Below are 24,558 nucleotides of genomic sequence, written 5' to 3' on the forward strand. Positions count from 1 at the left end.
CATTTGTCTTTGAACAGTGGAGAGTCAAAGTGAACTAAGGTGAAAATGGTGTCCAGCAGAGTAATTCAGACCAGGAAAGCCATCCAACTCCAAAGCAGCTTGACCTGAACAGAGCCCCAGAGGCAGTGCCACAGCTGCCAGCTAGACAGTAGCCAAGAAGTTAGCAGAGGTGCAAGCCAAGAAGCCAGCCATGAACCCACTTGCCAATGCAGTAAAGCTGTATTCCAGGATTTGGCATCTGGGTCCTCCAGCTGCCAAACATTTCCCATCTGGCTGAGCCTGTGGACGAGGTGTTAAAAAGATCAGGGAGGTTCTACAAGAGCAAAAGCAGTACCCTTTGCTAGACAGCAAAGATGAAGAGGCACATTGTGCCCCCAACATGTGAAACACACATTATCACTTTGTTCCCAGTGGATCAGAGGAGGACAAAATGCTCCACATTTTAGAGGAAATGAACACTTAGATATGCATGAGCTGAGGACACCATCCCAGCCTCTGGCCATCCACAGAGGTCAGCAGACGCTGATTTGTGTGGAATTGGTTTTAAGTAAAACTTACAACTTCTGGTAGATTTGATTAACCCAATAAGAAAAAATAGGAAAATAAACTACAAAAAAATGTTTCTTCAAGACTTTATGATCCACTCTGTTCCTCCATCATCACAAAGAAATTGAAGTAGCAAAGAATGTTTCTGTACTTTCCTAACTGGGATACCATAATTTTGAGTGTAATTTTATGGAAGGATAACTTTCTTGCAATTTAGCGGAAAAAGGTAAGTTTAGTAATACAAAGCTGAAAAATACCTAGTCCTGGGTAGGCATGAAATTTAATTAAAATTAAATATATCCACTCATATAGCTGCATTTAATTGCAGCAGAATTCACTTCTGACAAGCAGTTACTGCTCCCAACTCCAACAGTGCCACACTCCAAGAAGCAGGACCACCTGTGAGGAAGACTCCTAGCACTGTCAGCAGTTTTAAATGCACCACAAGATTTCATACCTTCAAATAGTGCACTGACTTTTATATTAATCTCATTGATTTAATTTCCACCTTTCAATCTACAGACAGGTCCACATGGCCCAAATGAGGTTTGACAGATGTGTCTTTGATCAATTTGGTTCTTTATTTTAAAAAGAGGTAAAAACCCTACAGCTCTTTCCCAAATTTCTGTTTTTATTAAAACCTATTTGTCTAGCCAAATATCACCCTTCAGTCTCATCTCACTCCAGTCAGAGCACACTAACTTTCAGCAGTTTAGAGCTGCTGCATGAGATGACTTATGCCATCTTCATCTACATCTAACCATGCATGTTTTTCAGGAGCCTCATTAGTAGAATCACATATTCATTATTGTGATATGTAAATACCATGTAAATTCATGAGGATTTTTTTAAGCAAAATACTGACAACATTAACAAAGAGCAAAAAATTAACAACTTAAGTTTCCTTCATGAAAATGATTCCCATAGAAGAGAACCAATAAGCAAAATATTATCATTAATTTAATGCAAGCTAAAGAAGCCTGCATTAAAATTATATCTGAAATATGCATATATTTTAGAAACACAACATTTTGAGAGACTAGTAGGCTCTTCAGAATAATTTCTGATGTAGCACTGATAATACAATCAGATCAAAGAAAATTCTGAGGATTTAAAAAACAAATGTATAATTTCAATCTCATAGCCAAGGAAACCTTAAAAGATTTGTATTAGCTCTAATAGAGAAATTGCTCCTGCTGCTACTTTGAAAATGTTTGAATAATAAGATCCTGCAAATTTTTAATATAAATATAGCAGTTGTAGTGTAATTAAGTGCAAATTGGAGATAGGAGTAGTCTTGAGGAATGACTTCTGTATTTGACTACTCATTAGCAATTTGAAAGTGTAATTGCTCTTAAGCATGACTTCTTCCTAATTTTATTATGAAGCTTAGCTGTACTTATAAATGTGAAGAATATGATTTATTCTGGAACATATTTGCTTATATTGAATATGTTTTTTCTTCTATACTCCACAGACAGAGGGCACACAGGTCACTTAGAGCAGACAGAGCAGTGAGCTGATGGGTTTGCACTTGTCCCATAATAAACACCACTCCAAGGAGCACACAAAATAAAAGAAGGGAGGAGGACAGGCAAGCAAGCAAGCACACCGAGAGTGGACATTTCACTGCATACTATTTTAAAACCTACTAAAACAACAGCCATGAATCCCAAAAAACAGGAAGGAACCCTACCAGCTTTGGTACATCCTTCTGTAGGGCCCTCACGGCATCACAACACCCGATGAAGCCTCCCAGTCACACCCCCTCCCCTCCACTGGATTGGCATGTAAACCCTGCACCCAAAGCAGGGCATCTACTAGGCACATTACACAGCAAGGTTTTAAAATTCTGCCCTCCTGGAAATAAAGGCAAGGAGATGTTTACAGAGAGCTCTTCCTACATTTTGCAGCTTTGCTTCACGGTAACTGGCAATGACCCATTATAACATGAGCTACATTGATGCACATTAATTTCGCTACTCATTTTCATTAGACTACTTTGAACACTTTGTATTATTCAACATTAGACAAGGTATACTCTATTGTCATATTTTAAACAATGGGATTTGTAAAAAAAAAGAAAAAAAATTTGCAGCTTTCCCACCACCCTCTGAGCCCCAAGATGAAAAAAAAAACAATTGCAAAACTCAACTTCAGATCTTGCCTAGCCCCACATATCCCCCAGTCATGGCATAAAGAGGGAAAGAAACCTGAAAACCACTGCTACTAGACTTTATCAATAAAACAGAATATTATATAATACACAATAAAATGCTTCATACCTGGAGTTGAAAAAACGAAAAGGGTTAACAGCTGACCTGGCACAGCCCCACATGCTCTCTCTGGAAATTGAACACAGACAATTAGGAATTTTAAGTTACCCCAAATAATCGAAGGGGACTTAGACAAGCTTGAGGAACACTTACTGCAAAGTAAGTAAGGCACATAGGCTCAGTGTGGAAGGCACTTTAGGATTTTCCCATTCTCTCCAAACTCTTCTCAAACTGAATTGGCTCTGCAGATGTCCCAGCTAATGATAAGTCAGTCATTAGGACCTCTGCGATCAATTTTCATGGGAGCAAAGTCAAAGCTTAAGGGCCCATATGTCACTCAGTGGTAATTCAGGATCATGATGGATCATATTTTCTTATTAAAAAATGATCAGTGACAAAGAGGTAAACTCTAATGAGAATCTACAGCAGGCAGGCATTGCATAAAGAGGAAATAAGTGGCTGCAGTGAACGTCTGCTCCCAGAATTCTGCTGCATCAGTAATATTATTCTCAACACAACACCAAAAAACTCAGGCTTTAACATTTTTACTTAGAACTGGGACTCCAAGGAAAATAGACAATCTTCTAAAATACTATTTTGAATAATGAACAACACAAAAACATAGTGCCATAGCTGTACAAACTCCTATGCTGATTGAGATTTGGACTACATGAAATGTTCCTTTTCATTGACAAATTCTGGTCTGCTACATGTGCTCAAACAAGAAGCATCATATAGATGATTTTTTGAAAAAGTTCCATCAAATTAGGGGAAAAAAAAGAAAAACCTGTAGAAAGCCAAGAACATGAATAAGCCCCTTTAGTCCTCTCTGCTATTCAGACTTCAAATGTACAGTGAAAGTAGTCTGAGACCAATGCCCAAGAAACTAGCAAAAATATTAGAATAACAATATGAATCATAAAAAAGCTATAGCATACTAGCAGTTGAATGCATTTGCACTGAAAATGTTTTGGATCTTTTATAATGCTCAATTAAAATGTCTAGGTTGGCACAGGAATTGTTGAAAGTGAAAAGGAAATTTTCAGAACAACTTTGCTTGATTTATATAATTGCATTTTCCACTGGCCCTTGTAAACCTACAAATAATCTATTTTCTCTCAAAATTTGGCACTGCATGCTTTGAGGCTGTCGCATTTCCCCGCTTCAAGTGTATAGTAAATACTGGCTTTCTTTACTGTTTTTGCCATTTGTGATGCTAAATTTCTGATAATGGAAGATGCTACACAGAGGACAAAATTATGTAAAGAATTTATGAAGTATAAGTTATTAGCTCTATCATTGCCTAACACTGTTTCTTTCCACACTCTTTTTCTACTCTCCATGTAGAGTCTTTTCCTTCTCAAAAATATATATCAGGTACTTGTGCTACAGTATCTAAGAGGTACAGATTTTTTTTTACAACTGTGTCAATACCTAATCAAAGAGCACCGTGACAAAATCTCCCTTGCCCCATCAGCCCTCAACTGAAACCAATATGCACTGGCAAAATGGTTACTGGAAACCATTAACACCAATAGTTCTCTTTTATGTCAATTAGTTTCCAATCATCTCTGTGTCTTATTGGAAAATCATTTCTTCACACAGGTGATACAAACAACAATACTTTACCAAGAAGTCATGGTTCTAAATTTTGGACACTCTTTTTCATAAAGTTCCCTTTTTAACAACTAAGCAACAGAGCAGACCAAAATACAGTTGTTGAGGTTAAGTATCTGCATGCTTAATTTTTGACAGTGGGAAATATAGCAGACAACTAAAACTCTGTTTAGAACCTACAGTATCCAGGCACTGAAGCAAAAGACTCAGGTATCATCCAATCAACCTCACTGACATGTAAAACTTACTATGCTCCTCTGTTTGGCATGAAAGCCAAAGAGCTGTGGCCTCCCACCCAGCCTCTTCAACCCAGAAACCATGGAGAGAAATACCTAACCTTAGCCTGGAACCTGAAACTTATCTGTGCTATGAAAACTGTTAAAACACATCTCAGACCATGTAATCAGCATAAAAAGGATCTGTAAGAGTCACTTTGCAATCCAAACAGCAAGTGTAGAATAAAGAAGAGGAAAAGGACCACTCCTGGTGGAGTGGATATCTACAAATGTAGATATCCAGCTTCCTGAGTTAGGAAGCTCTAACCTCCAGGCTTTACTCTAACCATCAGGCTTCTATGCCATAGGTGGGTGGCTGCACTGCTGCTGGCTGTCACGTTTTTACACAGAGATTGTCAATGGGAAGAGGACAGCACACTCTGGGTGTTACAACAGGCAGACTAGGTAAGCTCAGAACCTGATCTCTCCATTTCCACAACGGAAAGTTGGGAATGTGAGCTGCTCTTTTTCCCAAACTGCTTTAATGAAAGTAATGTAGGTTACTACAGTCCAGAATCCCAAGCTCCAAAGAGAGCAGAGACAACTCACAGCCAAGTACCCACCCAGGACATGAGTGGAGACAGCTCTAGGAAGCTGATTGCTCTGCCCCTAGAACTTCAAAGCCTTTAACTCTCTGACTATACTGTGGGAGTGTTAACGCCTTGAGCAGGAGCTCTGCCACACTGCTGGAACCAATCACCTACTTCAGAATCTCACAACACTTCCACCAGACCTCCCACAAAGCAGAAAATCTGCATCTTGTCTCAAGTGCCTGTGCTGCTGTGGCTCATCTTGGTCCTGGGTACCTGCAGTACTTCATGTGTGTTGCAAGCACTTGGGGATAGTGCAACCCCGATGTCATGCAGTATATTGACAAGGATGTACTTGTTACAGAATTGCATGTACTTGTAGTTTCTCTCAAGCAAAAGGAAAACCACATTCTGTTATTCTGACTAAGCTTGAGGAATGACAAAGGACCTCAGAAATAGTGTGGTGATACAGACAGCAAGCAGTTCTGAAGTGGAAAAATTGACTGCAGAAGGAATTAACCTGTTCAGTTGGTAAATAATTTTCAACAAACAATTTATTATACAACATTACCCTATTATTGTGCTTTTGGAACTTTTATGACTGAGATTTGCTCCTTCTGTGAACTTATTTATCAGTGGTTTGACTCTGGCCCTGACATGCAACGGATTACAGAAAGAGCAGTGCTCATCAGTTCTTAAAGAGAAATACCACAGTGACTTATATGTCTATCTGACAGCATTGTGTGTCCCAGATTTATCAGGCATTATACCAGCACTGTGCTAAATATTGTACTTTCCATGCAAATAATTGAGGGACATATTTTGACAAGACTGGGACTGCTGACTTTTAATGAGTACATAAATCAAGTATTTCTTTTACTGCCTGATGTCACCCTCTGGTCATCCCCAGCTTGCTTTATTTTTCAGGCTCTGTTTGCAATGCTGGGCTTTTCAGCCAGCAGCAGATCCTGTACACAGGCCTTAGGGTGAGCACTTTCCAGGGCAGCCTCTGGCCTCAGTGCCTGCCAGCCTGCTCCATGCCCCCCTGAGCTAGACAAGATAGCTCTGGCTGTTGCTGCCTCCTCTGAGCCACCCTGGTGTCTTCCTTATTTTCTGCCTGCCTCAGCTTTCAGATTTCCTTGCATTACTTTATCCTGTGGCAACTCAGTAAATCTCACAAGGATAAAGAAAGAAAAATATGACCCAGAACCTCATGCTTGACATGTCATCTGTCACTGCTGTAATGACGGAGGTGCAGAGTTTGACTCTCAAACCTGTGACTGTAATTACTTCAGGATGAGATGCTGTAATATCTAATAAGCAGCCATTGTGCTGCTTTTCCCCTTGTTTTAGCCCTCAATTCCTTTATTTTGACTGGAGTAATTTAATGTGTGATGGCTGTAAGGTCCAAGTATCCTTTCCGTGATGTATTCAAAATAGTAATGCTCATGTTTAAGTCACACACATGGACAGTGATACCTCCTTGGCACACAGGCTCAACACAAACTCTATTCAGATCCATCATCCAGGAACTTCCATTCACTCCTCTTTTATCTCCAGCCTAAAAAGAACTTGCTGTGAGAAATGAAGTTGTGGTGAAATCACTACTAGTCAAAGAGGATTGAACTAATAGACAGGAAAACCTACCACAATTTTTTCCCATTATGCTGGAGAAAGGAAAATGGCAGGAAAAAAAGTAGGTTATTTTTTTTATCCCTGTATTTACATGCTCATTCAATTATGCCTTGCCAAACAGTGCTCCCCTCTTAACAGTTCCCTCCTTTACATGCAGTTTACATATCTGTGATCAGCACAGCTTTTGTGTTTTTGCATGCATTGACCTAAACACTCAGGACAGTATTTCCATAAATCAGTGTAAGCATTGCTATTAAGATTTAATTGTGCTGCATGTATGTCTGTCACAGAATCACAGGAACTGCCTTAAGGAAAAGGAAAGATAAAAGCTTATCTAATCTGTATAATGAAATAAGAAGTAATTTTGACTCAAGTGACAGCAGAGGACAATGCTCTTTCTTTTTCTTATCAGTAAGTCAAAGTAGCAGTTCACTAAGGTAGTGTTATTGTAGCTTTTCCTGGCAGTATTCTGCTGTCCAATCCACACCTATGAATATTTTTTTATAGCTCTAAATTTCTTAAGGCACACGTCTCTGCCCCTGCTTTCTGTGCTGATTTAGAAAGAAAAAACATAAAAAGCTGAATAACAAAATCACCGGGGAAAGAGATGCCAAACAGGTGTACAAAATGCTAACTGGGTAGCAGTAATTCATAATGTTATTTATAATTCATTCTTTGGTGTCATGCTCTTCAAGCAATTACAGAATGCCTGCCTCACTATCCATAAAATGCATTTCACATATCTAACAACTAATGACTCGAGCTTCACTCTGGAGCAATACATTTTAGTGGATTAAGCACGGGAGTAAGAGGCAGATGTACCTGATCCCAACTCATTCTCTGCTTTGCTGCATGGCCTTGAGCAAGTCACTAAACTGTGGATAATTATAATATTTGAACACACAGGGGACCTGTACAATTTAATTAGTTAATGTTTGCAAAGCACTCCAAAGATAAAAAATGCTATATGAATGATAATCACACGCTGTTGTTTCATGGCATTTTATTCCAAAGCATGTTTGTGCGAACATGTTTAGAAATGTAAAACTGCAGTAATGGCAAAGTTTGGCAAACACCTTGAAATGATTGGCACTTCTTAGACTAAATTTAAATTAATTAACAATTTAACTTATGTTTAAGAAGACATTTATATGTAAATTCAATACAGACACTAAACAGAAGCTGGGAAACCAAGATCTTGGGAAGCTTCTGTATGATAGATAAAGGAAGTGAAAGAGACATCAGAAGGTATCAATGAACCAATACATGTTACAGGTAACTCTTCCACTGCAAGATAATGGTCCCCCAAATAGTCTAAGTGTTGAGTTACTTTTCTCTAGCATCCAGACTTCTCTTAGTTTCAGGACTAATCATTAGATCAAAGTTAATGGCAAACACAAACAGAATTTCAGACTTTAACAGAACCAGAATTCCTTAGTTGTTCGAGCTTATTAACCAATTAATTTAAATATTTCTCTCAAAAGGAAAATATTACTCCTAGCAACAGTGTGGTAAAAGCTCTAGAATGACCTACTCAACAGCCATGGAAACTTATTCTTACAGAAGAGACAGGAAGATATGATTTTGTGCAGAGCAAGGTAAAAGCACTCTTTATTTTCAAATTAGCTATCTTCAGGGAGCAATTTGACAATACCCCTACCTCCTGATACACTTCCATTTAAGCAATACAGCTCTTTCAAAGCAAGAAGTGATGCTAATTTCTCTACAGAAGCTGGTTTTGATTTACAGTTGCCATTCTCTTAGCCCTTGTTTCTAATGATCATTGGCTGATGGGGAATCTTGTTATCCTGGCAAAAGCCCTTGGGACATATAGCAGAAAATTCTCACACCAAAAAATCCTAGTGCATGCACAGGACAGCATCCTTTGACTTTACTGCCCAACTGTCAAGTTATTGAGCTTTTCTTTTGTAAAACATCACATTTTAAAAAAGAGAACCTTTTTAGAATAATACAGGTTTACTGGATTATTGAAACCCCAGGTTCATATTTAATGCCTAAAAAGCAATTCCCAAAGGTATATAGGTCTTTCAAGCTCCTGAAGTCCTTAATAAGGGCTTTAGCCAATTCCTTTTTATATACAAACAGATGTTTCTGAGAATTCAGATTCTGTTAGAAATAACTTTACAAAATGCCACATAAACACACTGTAGAAGTCAGTACTTCTTCAACAAGCTATCTGAACTGCATGTAGGGAGTGCACGTAGGTATGAAAGAACACACCTATAGTAGTTGCACAGGTCAAATTTAGATGTACTAGTTCAGCTTCTTCTCAAGTCCCAGACTTCCAGCATGGCCTTAGAAAATAACATGGAGGGGGTTTCCTCATATATAACTTCAGCAATGTAAAGTTTAATCGCTCTCCCTAAAGCACTCGTCCAGGTTTCTCTACAGCTGCTGGGGAAGACAGATACCTTTTGAAAGGCAGATGATTTTAACTGGTAAGATGATTGAACTTAGAAGTACATCTCCACTAAAAAAATCCAGAATACTTGAGCCTAACTTTTAGATAGCTTGCATTGTGAGAGATGAACCTTGCTTTTGCAAGGTTCTGTCCAAAACAGACTATCCAGCAGTGCCCAGAGGTTGCCTAAGGTAGCTGAGACACAGCACACTCTGCCAGCTCAGCAGTGCCCTTGGGTCAGTAGCCAGTGTCCAACCCAGCAACACTTTTCACTGCAGAAACCTATTCTTTTCTGCCACAGGATACTTACTTGAGACTGTTGACAAAAAATAAAACAAAACTAGAACAGAAACATCCCTGAAATAACGACACAGTGGGGGCACCAACCATAACACAGATGCCCTGCAGGGCTCTATGCCACCACTGTCTTTCACTTACGTATCTGCACAAATGCCTCTCACTGTTTTCAGCAAGTTTAGTTTGCAGAACAACTCTGGAGGAGGCCAAGAAGAAGCCTCACCATGTTACAGCCTGTGGGGAGGTGAGAGGCCCATAGACAGCTCTTTCTGAATGTGTGGTCCAATTTCCCTCCAATTGCAGCAACTATGCAACCTTCTGCTCTGAAGTCTTGCTGCAACAGAAAAATGCATCCCAGACCTGAGTATTCTTCATGAGACAAGTAAAATTGAAATTGATATATTCCCACAATTTCACTTCAAACCAATTAGTGTTCTGCAGTGAAAAAAAACCAAAACCTTTACTGAGGAATTCTGAATAAGCACTAGCCAATTCTCCATCTGTAAAATCACCATTCAATTATGTGCCAGTTTTAAAACAAGCATTTGCTCATGGCACAGATGAACCAGAGAAGATGGAAGCAAAGTTCACACAAGCACTGCTGAAACGCCCTTACTTATGTTTCTTGGAGACTTGGGACAAAGTATTTTGTCTGCAAGTGGAAGAAAAAAATGAGGTGACAGTTTCCTATAATGAATAGCACAACAGTAGTAATGATTGCTACCAAAGCAGAAAAACAAACTACACCAGTGTTGAAAACGAATGGCTGATGGAAACAAAGATACAAACTTAAAAAGAAATAAAAATAAATCACAGAAGTTTACACTGAAGAAGAGGAGGGAGAAAAAAAGAGATCTAGGAAAAAAAAAATCAGATTTGAAAAGCATGTACTAATTTAAGAGAGTACATTGGTATGGTGGCTATGCTGTCTGTTGTGGAATTTATTTTTGCTAGTGCAGTATCCAAAACTAACTCCTACTGTATTGCAGTAATAGATGCCAGAGAATTTAAAAACAAAGTAAGATGATCACATTAGCATCAATGTATTAATCACATAAAGCAGCCAAAGAGAACAGGGGTAGGCTCCCTAATCTCATTTTCATACAAGCACTCCGAGGCACCCAGCTCAGCGCAAAGAGGAATCCATGCTAAAGGTCAGAACAGTCATATACAAATGACAAATCCTATCTCTGTGAATTAACTGCAGCTATAACTACAAGTAGACAGGATTTCCTCTCTGAAATTTCTGTCTCTCCCTTACTCCAGAAAAACAACACACTAACTGGAGCATCATCAAGTTATATGCACAGTTCTTCTATTCCTTGACATGTGAAAAAAAAAAAGGAGTTTCCTTCACTTACAACACCTAAGGAAAAAAAAAAAGTCTAGAGAGAAGGAGAAATTTCTGCATCTTTGGATTTTTATCAACATACTGGCCAAAAGCTGGTGCTAAAAATCACCCTCTGCCTCTCCTGCTTCTGCAAATAGATTTTAAGTTATGCATATTCAGGGAGGGAGAGCTACATGCTGTAGAATAATGTATTTTACCACACAAGTGTGGAGTAAATAAGGAGATGAATGCTCTGTTCATGGTTAGCATTACTATACACCATGGAGATGGCTCCTGAGGCCATCCTGCATCAGCTCTGCCTAGGGATGGAAAGGCTGCCAGGCTGAGGGAACAGCATGCTGCCTCTGTGAGGGACCCTAAAGAAGTTCTACTGATCTTCTAGGGGCTGACTAATGCCCTCTCCTCCTTTGGCTTCATAAAGATTTCTGGAGTGTATCTGAGATTTCACTCTGAATATATAATGCTATTCTTCCTGTGTAATAAGCATCAGTGGTGTCAGGCATATAGAGGCAAATCTGCTCTTTGTTAGATGTTACATGTCAAAATGAGTTTGTAGAACACGCCACAAAAAGGATGAAATGCTGCTTACAATGCAAAGCCCACTGAAATCTACATAATGCTGCAATATTTATTATCAGCCAGAGCATATTATCTGAGATTAATAAATTATTCTTAGTCTGTGTTTTGTAAGGCATAGCAAATTCCATAAAGCAGCACTGTCACAGGAAGAAATTTCACCAAAGTACCCTGCTTGAAATAATGACTTTATTTATCTGTAACTTTACATTATTGATTGGGTTTGTTGAACTGAAGGAGAACTATGAGCTCATTCCAAAAGAACTACTGAGAAAGAAGTCTGGAAGCTCAGCCAACAAAAAGCTTGCAGCAAGAAGGCAATTTCCCTGAGAAAAACTAGTCATACTTGGTCACTTTACAAATATGCAAGCAAATTACATTCTGTTTGTGTAAATAAGAACGAATGCCAAACACGTGGCTCTTGGTGTTTCATTGTCACAATTTTTATTCCTAAGAATTTTGTTCCTGTAAGACTACAGTAGACCTGAAACAAAGCAGCAACATAGGAGGATGCAATCCAGTTTAAGAGGACACGAAAAGCAAAGCTTTCAGACAGGCATTCCAAACTGTGCTGTGACCTGCTAGGTAAGCAGGCTCACCCTGCACCAGGGATCTCAGGGCTGATGTGTGTCCCAGGCAGTTCTGCACTGCTGTGGGTGATGGAGAGGAGCAGCACTCACAGCCCGAGTCTCTCTCTGGCCCTAAATCACACAGCTCCAGTAGGGCACAGGGATTGCTGCCTGAACCTGCCAACCAGCCCCTGTGCAGGGAGTGAAGTGACTGGCTTGGATGCAGATATCCACACAGCCAAGATGAATCCTGAGCCCCACAGACAGCACAGGGAAAGGCAGGAGGCAAGGAAGGGCAAGGCACTGAGGCAATCCATCACAGCCCCATATGCTGTGTGAGGGGTTGTATGGGATCAACCCAAAGCAAATGCCTACCACCAGGTACTGAAATCACCAAAGTCTGAACCCCCTTACTTCTCTTATAGAATGAGTGGCAGTAGTCAAATATTTATACATATATACATATATATATTCATAATTCTTATCTAGAATAATTAAAAACATGCCTGAAAATCAAGCAGGAAAAGGTCAGCTGATGTCTTGCACCTGCTACCAAGAAACTGCAAGCTGGTATTGTGTTTAACAAAGACTGTACAACAACAATTGGTACTGAAGAAAAGGATGCTGCCATTGCTTTGGAAGTACTGTGGTGTACTTCCCAGTCACTCTTTGCCAGAAGTTATTTTTTGGGCAACTATTCACCAGAAAGAGCTGACCAGCTCAATTAGAAAAGAACACACTCAGTGGGACAGTTGTCCAGACTCAAGGGCCAGTCTGCCTCCCTGAAGCACTAAGCTTTGACCTACACTTTAGACTGCTGAAGAAGTCCTTCTATGCTTGTCCCTACGCCACCCGGTTATTCAGCAGAACAGTAGGTGCCTTTCCATGTCCTCAGAGGAAATTCCTGTCTGCTAAGTTTAGATGCTGAAATTGAGAACACAGGATCTCCCTTTGGAAGGTTTCAGAGACACTTTCCTCTCTGCAGCAAGGCTATGGAGAATGAGAGCTTCTTTTTCAGTGGACTCCTTTGCTAAACATCAAATGTTAAGGTACATATTAGATGCCTAAAATCAAAATAGAGCCTGCCTGTAGGGCACAATATTGCAGACCAAGTAAGAAATAGATTGAGTGCAGTTGGCATGAAGTGCCAACATTCCTTTTCAACTCAGCAGCTGTATGTGTGGTGTCTGTGACCGAGAATGAAGTAAAGATGACAAATTGCAGATCACAGCCAAATTAGATTTTCCTAATGGGGCTTTTGAAATAAACTAACAGATTACTATTTAAATAAAACCTGTAACAAGAACAAGTTGATGTTACATTATTAAATTTCTTAATTTAATTTTTAAGCTCCAGAGCCAGTCAAGTAATACTCAACATATTTACCTTCACAAACTGTGGAATGCATCATGCAAAAGCTAAAAAAGCTTCCCATGGTTTGACCAATTCTCTAAGTGTTCAATATCCATCACAGCGAACAGTATCTGCCTGCCAGTCATATATTAGAATTATTTGCTAGTGCTCCATACCTCCTTTTTTCAGTAATTAGAGAGTGCAAAATCATTTAGTGCAAAATCCTGACTTGTTTTATTTTTCTGGCTTACTATGTGTGCTATAAATTGAGAAAAAATACTTAGCACTTCAGGGCCTGGTGTTGTGACTAGAAAATGGAAAATACATATGGGACCTGTCTATCAAGCAATAGCCTCACTGGCAAAGAAACCTTCCTCTCCTTTATCACTGTTAGAAAGGGAGCCTGCTAATCACAGAACCAACACCTTGTCTTGCCTTGCCCACAAACACCTCTCTCTCTGCTTAAGGAGAATATTGGTTTGAGATTCACAGTGCCTGGCTGGAAGATGGAGTTAGTACATGTCTGGTGAAAATGCAAAAGAAAAAACCCAAAAAACTCAAAGACAGTCCCTCCCCAAATGTGGCTTAGAAATGTCAGCTCTTTTAGCTGTTGATGTCCAGGAAAATAAAGCAAAACGTTTTTAGACACCATATTAAGACATTAAAAATGCATCTATAATTATTTATACAACAGTAATGTCTAATGGTCTTTATTATACACATTTTTTATTTAATAATGTCCACAAATCCCATATTTTGAACCTCTCAGATAAAATAACGTGTTTTGTGGGTCTAGCACAGGCTTCAGTGCCTGGAGGCTCTAGTTCTATTTCCAGCTCTGCTTCAGACCTACAGGGTGACCTTTATGTGTAACCTCATTTTCCTCACCTATAAAATGGGGATATTAATACTTATTTACCTCACAGTTGGTTCCCTTCCAGCTGCTACGGTGACTGAACAAGCTCATGCATCTACAGAATTGCTAATGTTCGTGATAAACTGTTTCTTTTTTTTCAAACAAGCAGTGCAGGCACTAAATTAAGAAATTATTTGTCGACCCAGTTAGCAGAAGTATACAGAAAAATACCAGCAATGTAAAAATTGTTTGAAGTCCCTCAGTAATTTTCTTCCAATGACACTGTCCTCCATGAGAAATGTAGCTAGTTCCTATCTGACAGCAACTAGAATCAACTTCCTGATGCTGCTTTCAGCCAAGGAAAAAATACTTGTTTTTTGAGTGGTAATCTAACCTCTCTTTGGAGAGGATATAAAACCACTGCAAGCTTTCCAACTACATCAAGGGGAAGAAACCACTTCAGTTTGAAACTCAACCTAATAATGAGGGCAGAGAGAAAGAAAGGAAAAGAGCATGAGAGAGACAAGAGATACAGTAATCTCTTCCAAAAGGGAATAAAGCTGCATGGAAAAGGTGCTGGCAGGGAGGACAGCCCTGGGCACACCTCAGCACCACTCATCTTGTCTGGGAACGTGATACTTACTCTTGCACTGCTCTGGCTATGGAGAGCGCTGTAGATCCAGTTTCATTAACGCTATCTAAGGTCACATTTGGCAGGTCGTCATCATCACTGTCACTTTTAATTTGTCTGGGAGATAGGCCTCGGGGGTCCATTTGTGCTGCAAAGAGACATATAATGGATTAATAAGAGTGTGCTGAAATTAATCTTGTCCCAGAACAACATCAGGGCGCACAACACATCTGCCTGCTCTGCCTGGAGAGCTCTGCTTGTGCTGAGCTTCCCAGATCAGCTCATAGGTGGGGTAAAGCCACCCAGTGGTGCCACAGCTGGATGTGAGCACTTCCAGGGCCATGCAGGTCTGTGAATTCACAGAGGCTACACCAATGCACTCAGCAGTACTGAAATATAACTGCACATACCACATCCAACAAAAAACCACTTTACACTCAAGTAACATACATGTTTGACTTCAGAAAGTGAAGGGAAAGGGTTACATCTGCTTTGTACAACACAGAACACTCAAGAGTGCATTTGACAGCAAAATTTCAGGGGCAATCTCTGAGTGTTCATCGTGAGGTATCAGGATGGAACCCATCTTCATTCAATTAAAATTTAGGCATCTAAAACCCCAGTCATCCTGATTTCTGAGACAATTCAACATCCTTGTCAGCCTCTGAAGGATCCTTCACTCCACACTGTGTGTAACCTCACATAGGCAACCAACATTGAGGTGACCAGTGTCAGGGGGGATAACAAATTTTTTCAAAAAGCCACCCAATTTCAGGTCTTACAAATATCTGAAGATTAGAAATTGCAGGACTGTTTTACCTATCCACAGCTTACAGTATAACCATACTGTCAGTACCCAGGTGCTGGCAGCAGCAGCTGCAGGGATTTGTATGAGGAGCAGCCAGGGCTGCCCTGTGCCAGACAGACAGTTCCTCTCATCCAGCTGACCCACTGCTGGGCACAGCTGAGCCCTGCAGACAGTGGGGGTGTCTCAGGGAAAACAGCTTTAAGAAAAGGCAAAACAACTGGCCAAGAGAGGATTGAGGGGAAAAAAGTGTGAGAAACACTTTACACTGAGGGTGGCAGAGCACGGGAACAGGCTGCACAGGGAGATTGTGGAACCTCCCTCTCTGGAGACATTCTAAACCCACCTAGATGTGCTCCTGTGTAATCTGCTCTAGGTGACCCTGGCTTGTCAGGGGTGTTTGACTGGGTGATCTCCAGAAGTCCCTTCCAATACTAACAGTTCTGGGATCATGTGAAACAACCCTGCAGATACCAGCGTACAAGGAGATGGAGGGGAGAAGGTTCTTCATAATGGAGGAGACTGTCCTGGTGGGAACTACTACCTACAGGGAACCCACAGTAGAGCAAGGAAACAGTGTGAGGAGAAAGAGCAGCAGAGAGGAACAATTATGGACTAACCACAGCCCCTAGTCCCCATCCCCCTGAGATGGGGGAGGGAGAGGAGCTGGGAATCAAGGAGCAGGGTCCTGGAAAAGGGGCTTGGGGATGGTGGTTCTCACCATCCTAATCTACTTCTAATTAGCAATAAATTACTTTTCCCACACTGAGTCCTATTTGCCTGTAATGGTAAGTGATCTCCCCGCCTTTATCTTGAGCCTTGAGCTCTTGCACCCTTGCACCTTATCTTCCCCCCTGCAATGTGTAGGAGGAGGGGGGAGAGCAGCTGGGTGTGCACCTGGCAGATGGCCACCAGAGCTAGATTTTTTGCCAAAGAGAAACAGGAAAGGAGAGGAGAAAGGCAGGTGACCTGCCTTCCCTCTTAGTGTGGTTGCTGCCCTTCAAAGGGGAAGAAAGCACAAATTGGTGGGATAGGGGGAGGGAAGCAAGAGATGGACATAGAGGAGAAATATAGGGCACAGCTGTGACTTGGGATAGTGCTGAGAGGAACTGGGGGTTGCTTATGCCACAGACAAACTTCAGAGGTGATGTGGAGAAAGAGAGATTTCTCCTTATTCACAAAATACCACATTGGATCAGTAAGTGCTGAAAGACACCGAAAGCAGCTGGAGAAGAGAGCAAAACTGATGCAAGGGAGGCATAGCAAGGGGAAAGACAGGCAGAGATTTGTGTAAAAATGTGTTTATTTTGTCTGCTCTGGTGAAATAGGGGAATTCCTGGTTATTTATTTAAAGGGCTAACTGTTGCAGTTTGTTAGTTTGTACTCTCCTGTATTGCAGTGTCAGAGATAGGACACCTTCTTCTGGGTCTTGCGACACGATTTTTGATAAAGGTCCTCATTCCTACTCAGCTCTGGCTAACCATAGACCTGGCCAGCTCCCTTCAGAGATCATGATCAGTTCAGTGGGTCTACAGCTAGGCAGCACCTCCAAAAGTCAGTTAAATCTGCCATTATGCCATCTTTCTTATGTTACAGTGTTTACTGACTCTACAAAAGGGACTGAGTTATAATGAAAAATGGGAGGGCTGCAGATACTTCAGGAGCTGTGCAGCCATAACAGTAGGACTGATGAATAGCTGGGCTCTTGAAAAGAAAGCACTCCACAAATGAGTGATGAATCCAGGGAAAGTCAGTCTTAAATTTTAATTTATGTCTTAGCTGCAAACCACCTGTGAGTAAAAGAACACTGATTATAAACTAACCTTCAGCTGTGGTTTTTATGGTACAGAATTTCATAAGGAAGAGACTGTTAAATATGTTCAGTAAGCTGATGGAATAACCCCTTCTGGAACCACAGTGCTTTTACAGTTGCACATTACTACTACTGTTACCTTTCTACAGGCACAGGTCAGGTGCCTCAGTAATGCTGGCTATGTTTGGACTGCTTTTTATTTCCTCATGTATGGTAAACACCTTTTGCTTATCAAAGCAAAGTATGTTGACAGTGAACCATGACCTACATGAGACAACACAACAACTTAGAAATTCTTCAAAACATTTAACTGTTTTAGGAAGAACGAGCACCTTTCTGACTGCGTAACCTCAACCTGAGCACTAGGGATAACTTAGTATTTTATTTAAAAGCAACTGAACCATCTACTCAGCTGATTTAGCCCCAGAAAACTATTTGGGAAGAAGTGCTACTTCTGCCTTGCTCCTTAATGCTCCTTCTTAAAAGAATGAGATTATTACGATGCATTTCATTAATTCTCCTGTTTTTTCATAGAATCATAGAAAGGCTTAGGTTCGTAGGGACCTTAAAGATGATCCAGTTCCAGCCCCCTGCCTTGGGCAGGGATGCCATCCACTAGACACTGGTTGCTCAGAGCTCCATCCAACCGGACCCTGAACACTTCCAGGGATGGGGCATCAACAACTTCTCTGGGCAACCTGTTCCAGTGCCCTACTACCCTCTGAGAAAACCCTTTTTTTTCCCCTTAAAGTGAATCTCATTACAAAATGTTATGCTTGTATCTGCCCAATATTTAAATATGTTACAGGTGACACATTCGTGAAAGGTGGTTATTTACCCACAGAATTAAAAATTGTAACAAAAAACTGTGTATGTTAGTTGAGGTTTTATCTGACTTCCACTACACCAGAGATTTTAAGTAGCTAGCTCAGAAGCTAAAGCTAACTTGAAATGACAAAAGTTGTTGCATAACTTAGTCTGTAATACAGCTCTTATATGTGAATTCTGATCACTTAAGCATGAATACACCTACATAAAAAGAGACAGTATAAATGCATATGAACAATCTTACTTTCATTCTTTTTAAGACATGTTGTTTCATTTTTACTGCAGATTGCTTGCTCTTAAGATATTATTGAGACTCCTATGACATTTGGCATTGATTTTAGATTACTGCAGGAACGTGCCAGGATGAAAGCTCTCAATTACCTTCTCCTTGTTCCTATTCAGTGAGTGAGTCCTACTCTGTACACTTCTAGCACAGACACAAAGGTTGTACTAATAGGACTGTACTTTTTTACTCAGGGACAATTTACAGTACCCTCTGGGTACAGTTTGCCCCATCAGACACCAATGTTTGAGCATATCATGAGGTGTTGCCACACGTAAGTATGGAGAGGACAAAAGGTGAGGAATGGAATGGGCCTCAGTGGGTAAATTCAAAGGCAGATAGTTTAAGCACTGTTACATACTTGCAGAAAACCTAACTAAATATTATAAGTAAATAAAACAACGTTCTAGGGATTATTCCCTTACTTTATATGTCACCCCCACATATACTTTCTTTTTTGTCTCTGTTTGTCACTTCCTTCCAGCTTGTGGACTTGGGTGGCCGAGGCACTCAGGAGCCGAGGTGACTGACCAGGAGGCTGAGCTTTGCTGCTGCCAGCTGGAGTAAACTGCCCTCTTTTCTCATCAGCACGGCTGCAGCTGCTGGGGAAAACAGCCTTTAAAGCCACTCTCCTCCCTGAAACGAGCCATATGAATAACCAACTGGCTGAGAGCCTAACAGATATCTCCTCCTCACCACACTCTGCAGAGCGCAAACTGCAGCACAGGACTGTTACACACAAGAGTTCATGACTCCTACTTATGTCAACAGCTTTGACTTTCTCCTGGACATCTAAGAACAACTGTCCAGCTCCTGGCACCAAGGTTTACAAATACCAGCCTCAGTTCATAAGCACTGAATTAGAAGTAATTACTGGCCTAATGAACATCAAACAGGAGAGGATGAAGAGATGCAGGCAAGAGAGAGATAGTTTAGAAAGTAACATATAAAAGGTGGAGGACAAGTGAGTAACAGAATGCAACTGGCAAGCAAGGTGGAAGAAAGCCATAGAACATGCCAATGCATTTTAACCTCCCTTCAAGGTGTACCTTGCTCAAACAACCAAGCTCTTCCCTGAACTCAGGACCACAGGTCCAGAAGGCATTTGTCTGGGTCACTGAATCGAGTCCTCCCAAAAACAGGCAGGCACATTAATTAATAAAGCCCTAAACCTTAACTAGTTTTTTTGCCCTTGCTACGCCTCTTGAAAGGTAAGATTTGTCCAACAGAGTTATCTGGTGGTTTTGTAAAGTGTGAATGAGGTTAAGGAGAGGCAAGCAAAAAGAAAACAGTCAGAGACTGCTGTTTCCATGAACAAAGGTGCCATTGAATGAGTGCACAGGAACTACAGAAGCAAGCTGTTAGCTCTCCATGCTGAATAGGCTGGTGAGCCAGGGGAGTTAAGAACCTCTGCAACTGCTGAAGGCTGCAAGCAGCCATGTTGCTTCCCGTCCCTGTTAGCCTCAAGAAACAAAGATCCTTTTTTGCTACAGAAAACAGAGTGAATTGCTCATGATGCACACAAATACATGCAATCACTTTTCAATGCCCCTTTGCCAAACTGTACCAAAAAGGAGTTTCCCTCTGGGCACTATGAGCAAATTCACTTCCTGCACTTGTTTTATGGGAAGATGTGCAAATGGATGGCTGGTAAGGCACATACTAGCCAGTAAATACTACACAACTTAAGACTATCATCATTAATATTCTATCTGCCAGCTGCCAGGTGCCAGTAGGAAAAAGCCTGATCTGGATCAGATATAAGCTTGCTTCTATTTCTGTCAAACTAAACAGTTCGGGGCTTTAAAATTTATTCTGGCTGTGGGGTCAGACAATACCCAATCCTGCTTCTGAGGACAAAATTGCCTGTTCTACAATGCTAGGAGAGATTTGAGCTTGCATAGGAGCTTTTTAATGAGCACTGCATGAGTTTGTGCTTTCTGGCACAGGGCTGCATTGGTTTGACATGGTGCGGGATTAGCCATGTCACGGAAGCACAATCTCTGGGAAGGATCCAGCTTGTCGGTTGCTAAGGGCAGATGAACCCTTGGAACAAGATCAAGCCTCCACCTCCCCAGGGGAATAACCTCAGCACACAGCCACACCATCAGGGGACTTCTTTTCTTCTTCATTCTCTAAACTGGTGCTCCTGCCCACATTCTGGAAACCCTTGGGAAGGAAGGGATTGTGGACTTAAATCTCTCTAGGCTGACAAGAGCCCAGCACCCCTCCTCCCACATGTGCTGCTGATACTAGGATTGTAGATAAATTTTCTCCCCATCTGTCATATCTGGGCTTCCGCCAGGTCTGTCCATCTTTGCTTCTGTGCAGTGATTGATCAGGGATACACACCTCAAGTGCTCTGATCTGGTCAGACAAAGCCAGGCACTGTCAGAAGCCCTGCTTCTGGATGTCTGCAGGTGGCATGAAAATGGCCATACACCACAACACTGCTGTCACCACTGGTAGTTCTCAGTTACTGCAACCTGATTTACTTTCCCTAATCAAATTTCCTGTGAGTCAAAGGGATGAAAACTCATCCCCTCATTAGGCTCATGGACACCAACCAGAAATAATTTTATTCTACATCCTATCTTTGATTTGAAGGCAAATATGAGCCCCTTGGGCTAAAGTTGAATGAAATATTTAAGAGCAGGAGAAAACTAAGTAACCACTATGAGTTTTACCTCAATTTATAGCTAAGCCACATAACATCAGTAATTAACTGATGTTGAAATGACTCTTTGTGAGATGATGCTTGCTGGTGTGAAAGCAGAGAGAAAATTTCAGCATCCTGAAATACCTCTGTCTCACTTCAGCTTAAAAACTCAATTTTCTGCATTTACTTTACTTCTCAGCTAATAACTTTGTAAACCTACCCACATATAGGTCTGCCAACACAACACACCACACTACGGTAAGAATTGCTGCTACTCTCTTAAAATAATTAAAAATCTGTTCCTGCTCTTTGAAAGGATTTCCAGATTCAGAGTTTGTTTGCTTGTTTTACATTTTTAACTCCCCACGCTGCTTTCTCTGAAGGATGCCTTATCAACCTGCTAATCAAAATGATTGCTCGTGATGCCATTTCCAGCCGGTCCTGCTGTTCACCCACTAGGAGTCGCCTGTCAGAAGCAGGGCTACACAGCTCTGCAGTGGGCAGGGACACCAAGACCTGTGCCAGCTGAGACATCAGCCTGGATGGGGGGAGGCCCCTCCTGCCTAGCAGTTCTCATCCACACCTGGGTGATGGGTTTGGTTTCGGAAACACAGCCACATATTTTTATTGTGATGAAGTTTAAATGAAGCAGAAACATGGGGTGCCTCAAATAAGCCAGAAAGGGTCACCTTTGCAGTTCCAAATAAACTCCTCTCCGGTTGATTTCAGTCCCTTTTGGCATACAATAGGTTAAAGATTGTCTCCAGCTGCAAGCAATGCTGTTTTGCAATTACTTCCATTAGGAATGGAAAACCAAATACTACCTCACATGTCTAAATTAACATTCACAAGAATTTCATTAGATCTGCTGTTACACGTCTGTCCCTGTGTCTGCAGAGCATGAAGGACTGAAGTAAGAGACAGACATTTGCTGTCAAACACCTAGAAGGATGGAAACAGAAAATATGGCTAAGAAAACTGTATGGCACTCACGTTTTAGCACAATGCACAATTAATCTGCCAGCACCAGAAACACTGCAGTTATGAATACTGCAGTATCTAAACCACAACTCTGGACTCTTAATTCTGGCATACAGCATAGTTCAGAATCTGAAATATTGCAAGAAACCTGCTGGCCAAGAGCAACTCTTCTGCTCTTTCTTAAAATGAAACTGTCTCAAACATCTCTGATAATAAATGCATCTGAGTGAATCAAACACTAAGCAGAGGGAAAAACTCATCTTGGTTCTTCTTGGTTACTCCTACAAAATAGATTTTGTCACTGTGGAAGTGCAGCTTCACACCACAGCTTGATGTCTGAAACAAATGAACATCCCCCTTCTTGGAAATCTGTTTAGAGAACAGGACACCAGCATGGACGTGGTAAGCAGGAGAGCATCAAAAAAGATTGTAACAGACATCACTCTGCATTTTTAACGGTGGAAGCAACACTTCCAGAAACAGATGTACAGCAGCTACTTAAAATTATGATCACAGAGACTGTGTTGTACTCAGGTTTATTTAATGTGTTCTAGGGAACAAAACTGTGTCTTTACAGACCTACCAAGCACATATGAATGATGCTATTCACTATTTCCTTCTCCTAAGCTGGTTCATGCTGTATAAAGCACATATACAGCATTTTTCTTCCTATTTAAAGTTCATTACAAATGTTTTATGCATTGGAAAAATGCACTGAGTGCACCTATCAGATTTTTGATCAAAACAGCTTGATGCCTGGTAGGGGCAGCAGAATTGGTCAATTTATTTCATAAAACTTTATGTACAAAGCAGCAGTATCCATGAACGTAATGGTCAGAATATGGAGTCTACGGGGGTAATTTTTATTACAATTTATAGCAAGATTACCCATACTCCACAGTTTTCAAATTTTATTAAGAGTTTATGGGACTATATGGCTTGAGCAGTTAACTGCACCTAGCATGGTTATGGTTCACAGATAATAGGAACTGGCACTGAATGCACAGTATAACTAATCTAGCAGAGAATATTAATTGCTATGATCCAATCAAGGGCAATATTTAAAATAATTTCAACAGATTTGCCATAAACCTGTAAAAGGATAGCTATATGGAGAAATACAGAGGTAAGAGGGATTGCATGGATGTAATATATGCACATACTTAAGCATCTCTGTCATTGGGTTATATACATAAACATACAAATCAATTTTTTAAACAAAACATTTTTATCTTTCTAAGCTTTTTCAATGCCAGGAGACCTCATCTACACAAAAAAAGGAACTACTAAGACTACAGAGATTTAATATCTCACTGAGCATCCGGTATACAAATACTCTATCATCAAAAGTAAACAAGGAAAATAAGGAGGACAGAATATACTCAATATTAAATAAAATACTGTGAAACTACTACACAATGGTAGCAGACTGCAACAGGCCAGAGATATTTTAGAAATCAGGAAGCTTCCAGCAGGTTAGTCCAAGCCACAGTAAAACCCAAGGCAGAGATAAAATAAATGAGAAGTTTTAGGCATGTGTTTCTGCTGGATCCAAATTCATGGAATAAAAACAAGCAGATCAAAGCTCGGCCCTGGTGAGAATACAGAACTGAAGGGCCAGAGGCATTCTTGGCATGGAAGTAACAGCTTCCAAAAGGTGCAGGGACTGAGGATATGTCAGAATAGGTTTACTCATCCTGCTTATGCTGGGCTTCACAAATCAAGCTGAAATATCCATCTACCTCATTCCCTTCCTCAAATCCCTCCTAGCTGAAAACAAACAATGAACATCAACATGAACAAATCATACTGATGAATCTTAAAAGTGCATTTGCTTCCACAGTGAAAAAACCTAACTATGTCACTAGTAAATCAACAGAAGTAATACTTTCCTGGAAATTTAAGCAGAAGACTGTTTAGGGAAGTCCCTATAGTTAACCAAATCCATTTTGTCTTAATTCAACCTCCTCGGTCTCAAATACCACAGCATATCTTATAGCCTGTGTTTTAACTCTCCATTCTGGCAAAACCACTGTTTACTCTAGCTCTTAAATAACGTGCACCATTTCCAGCAGCACAGGTCTCACCCTGAACACAAGCCTCTCCTCGGCCTTGCTTCTCCTCCTGGCCAGCCACTGCCAACCTATTCCTGCTTTCCCAGAACCACTAGCGTTTCTTCCAGCTGAACCAACCAAACAGGGGGAGAGAGCTTCAACATTCTAGGGGGGCAACAGACTGGAATATGCACAGCCACA

At 40.8% G+C, this 24,558-nt stretch overlaps 1 protein-coding gene across 3 annotated transcripts in view; it reads right to left on the reverse strand.

Annotated features, from left to right (window-relative positions):
* Positions 1-24,558, reverse strand: part of KLF12 (KLF transcription factor 12) — a 225,529-nt gene that overhangs the window by 55,220 nt on the left and 145,751 nt on the right. For 2 of the 3 annotated variants that reach the window (XM_056487414.1, XM_056487422.1), the window contains exons 5-6: positions 14,947-15,082; positions 2,832-2,891 (exon numbers count right to left, since the gene is read on the reverse strand). In XM_056487414.1, the coding sequence (XP_056343389.1) occupies positions 2,832-2,891; positions 14,947-15,082 (196 nt within the window). The remainder of the gene's footprint in view (positions 1-2,831; positions 2,892-14,946; positions 15,083-24,558) is intronic. The other variant, XM_056487431.1, reaches the window with a different exon arrangement.

Source organism: Oenanthe melanoleuca, chromosome 1, assembly GCF_029582105.1.
Source record: "Oenanthe melanoleuca isolate GR-GAL-2019-014 chromosome 1, OMel1.0, whole genome shotgun sequence".
Lineage (NCBI taxonomy): Eukaryota > Metazoa > Chordata > Aves > Passeriformes > Muscicapidae > Oenanthe > Oenanthe melanoleuca.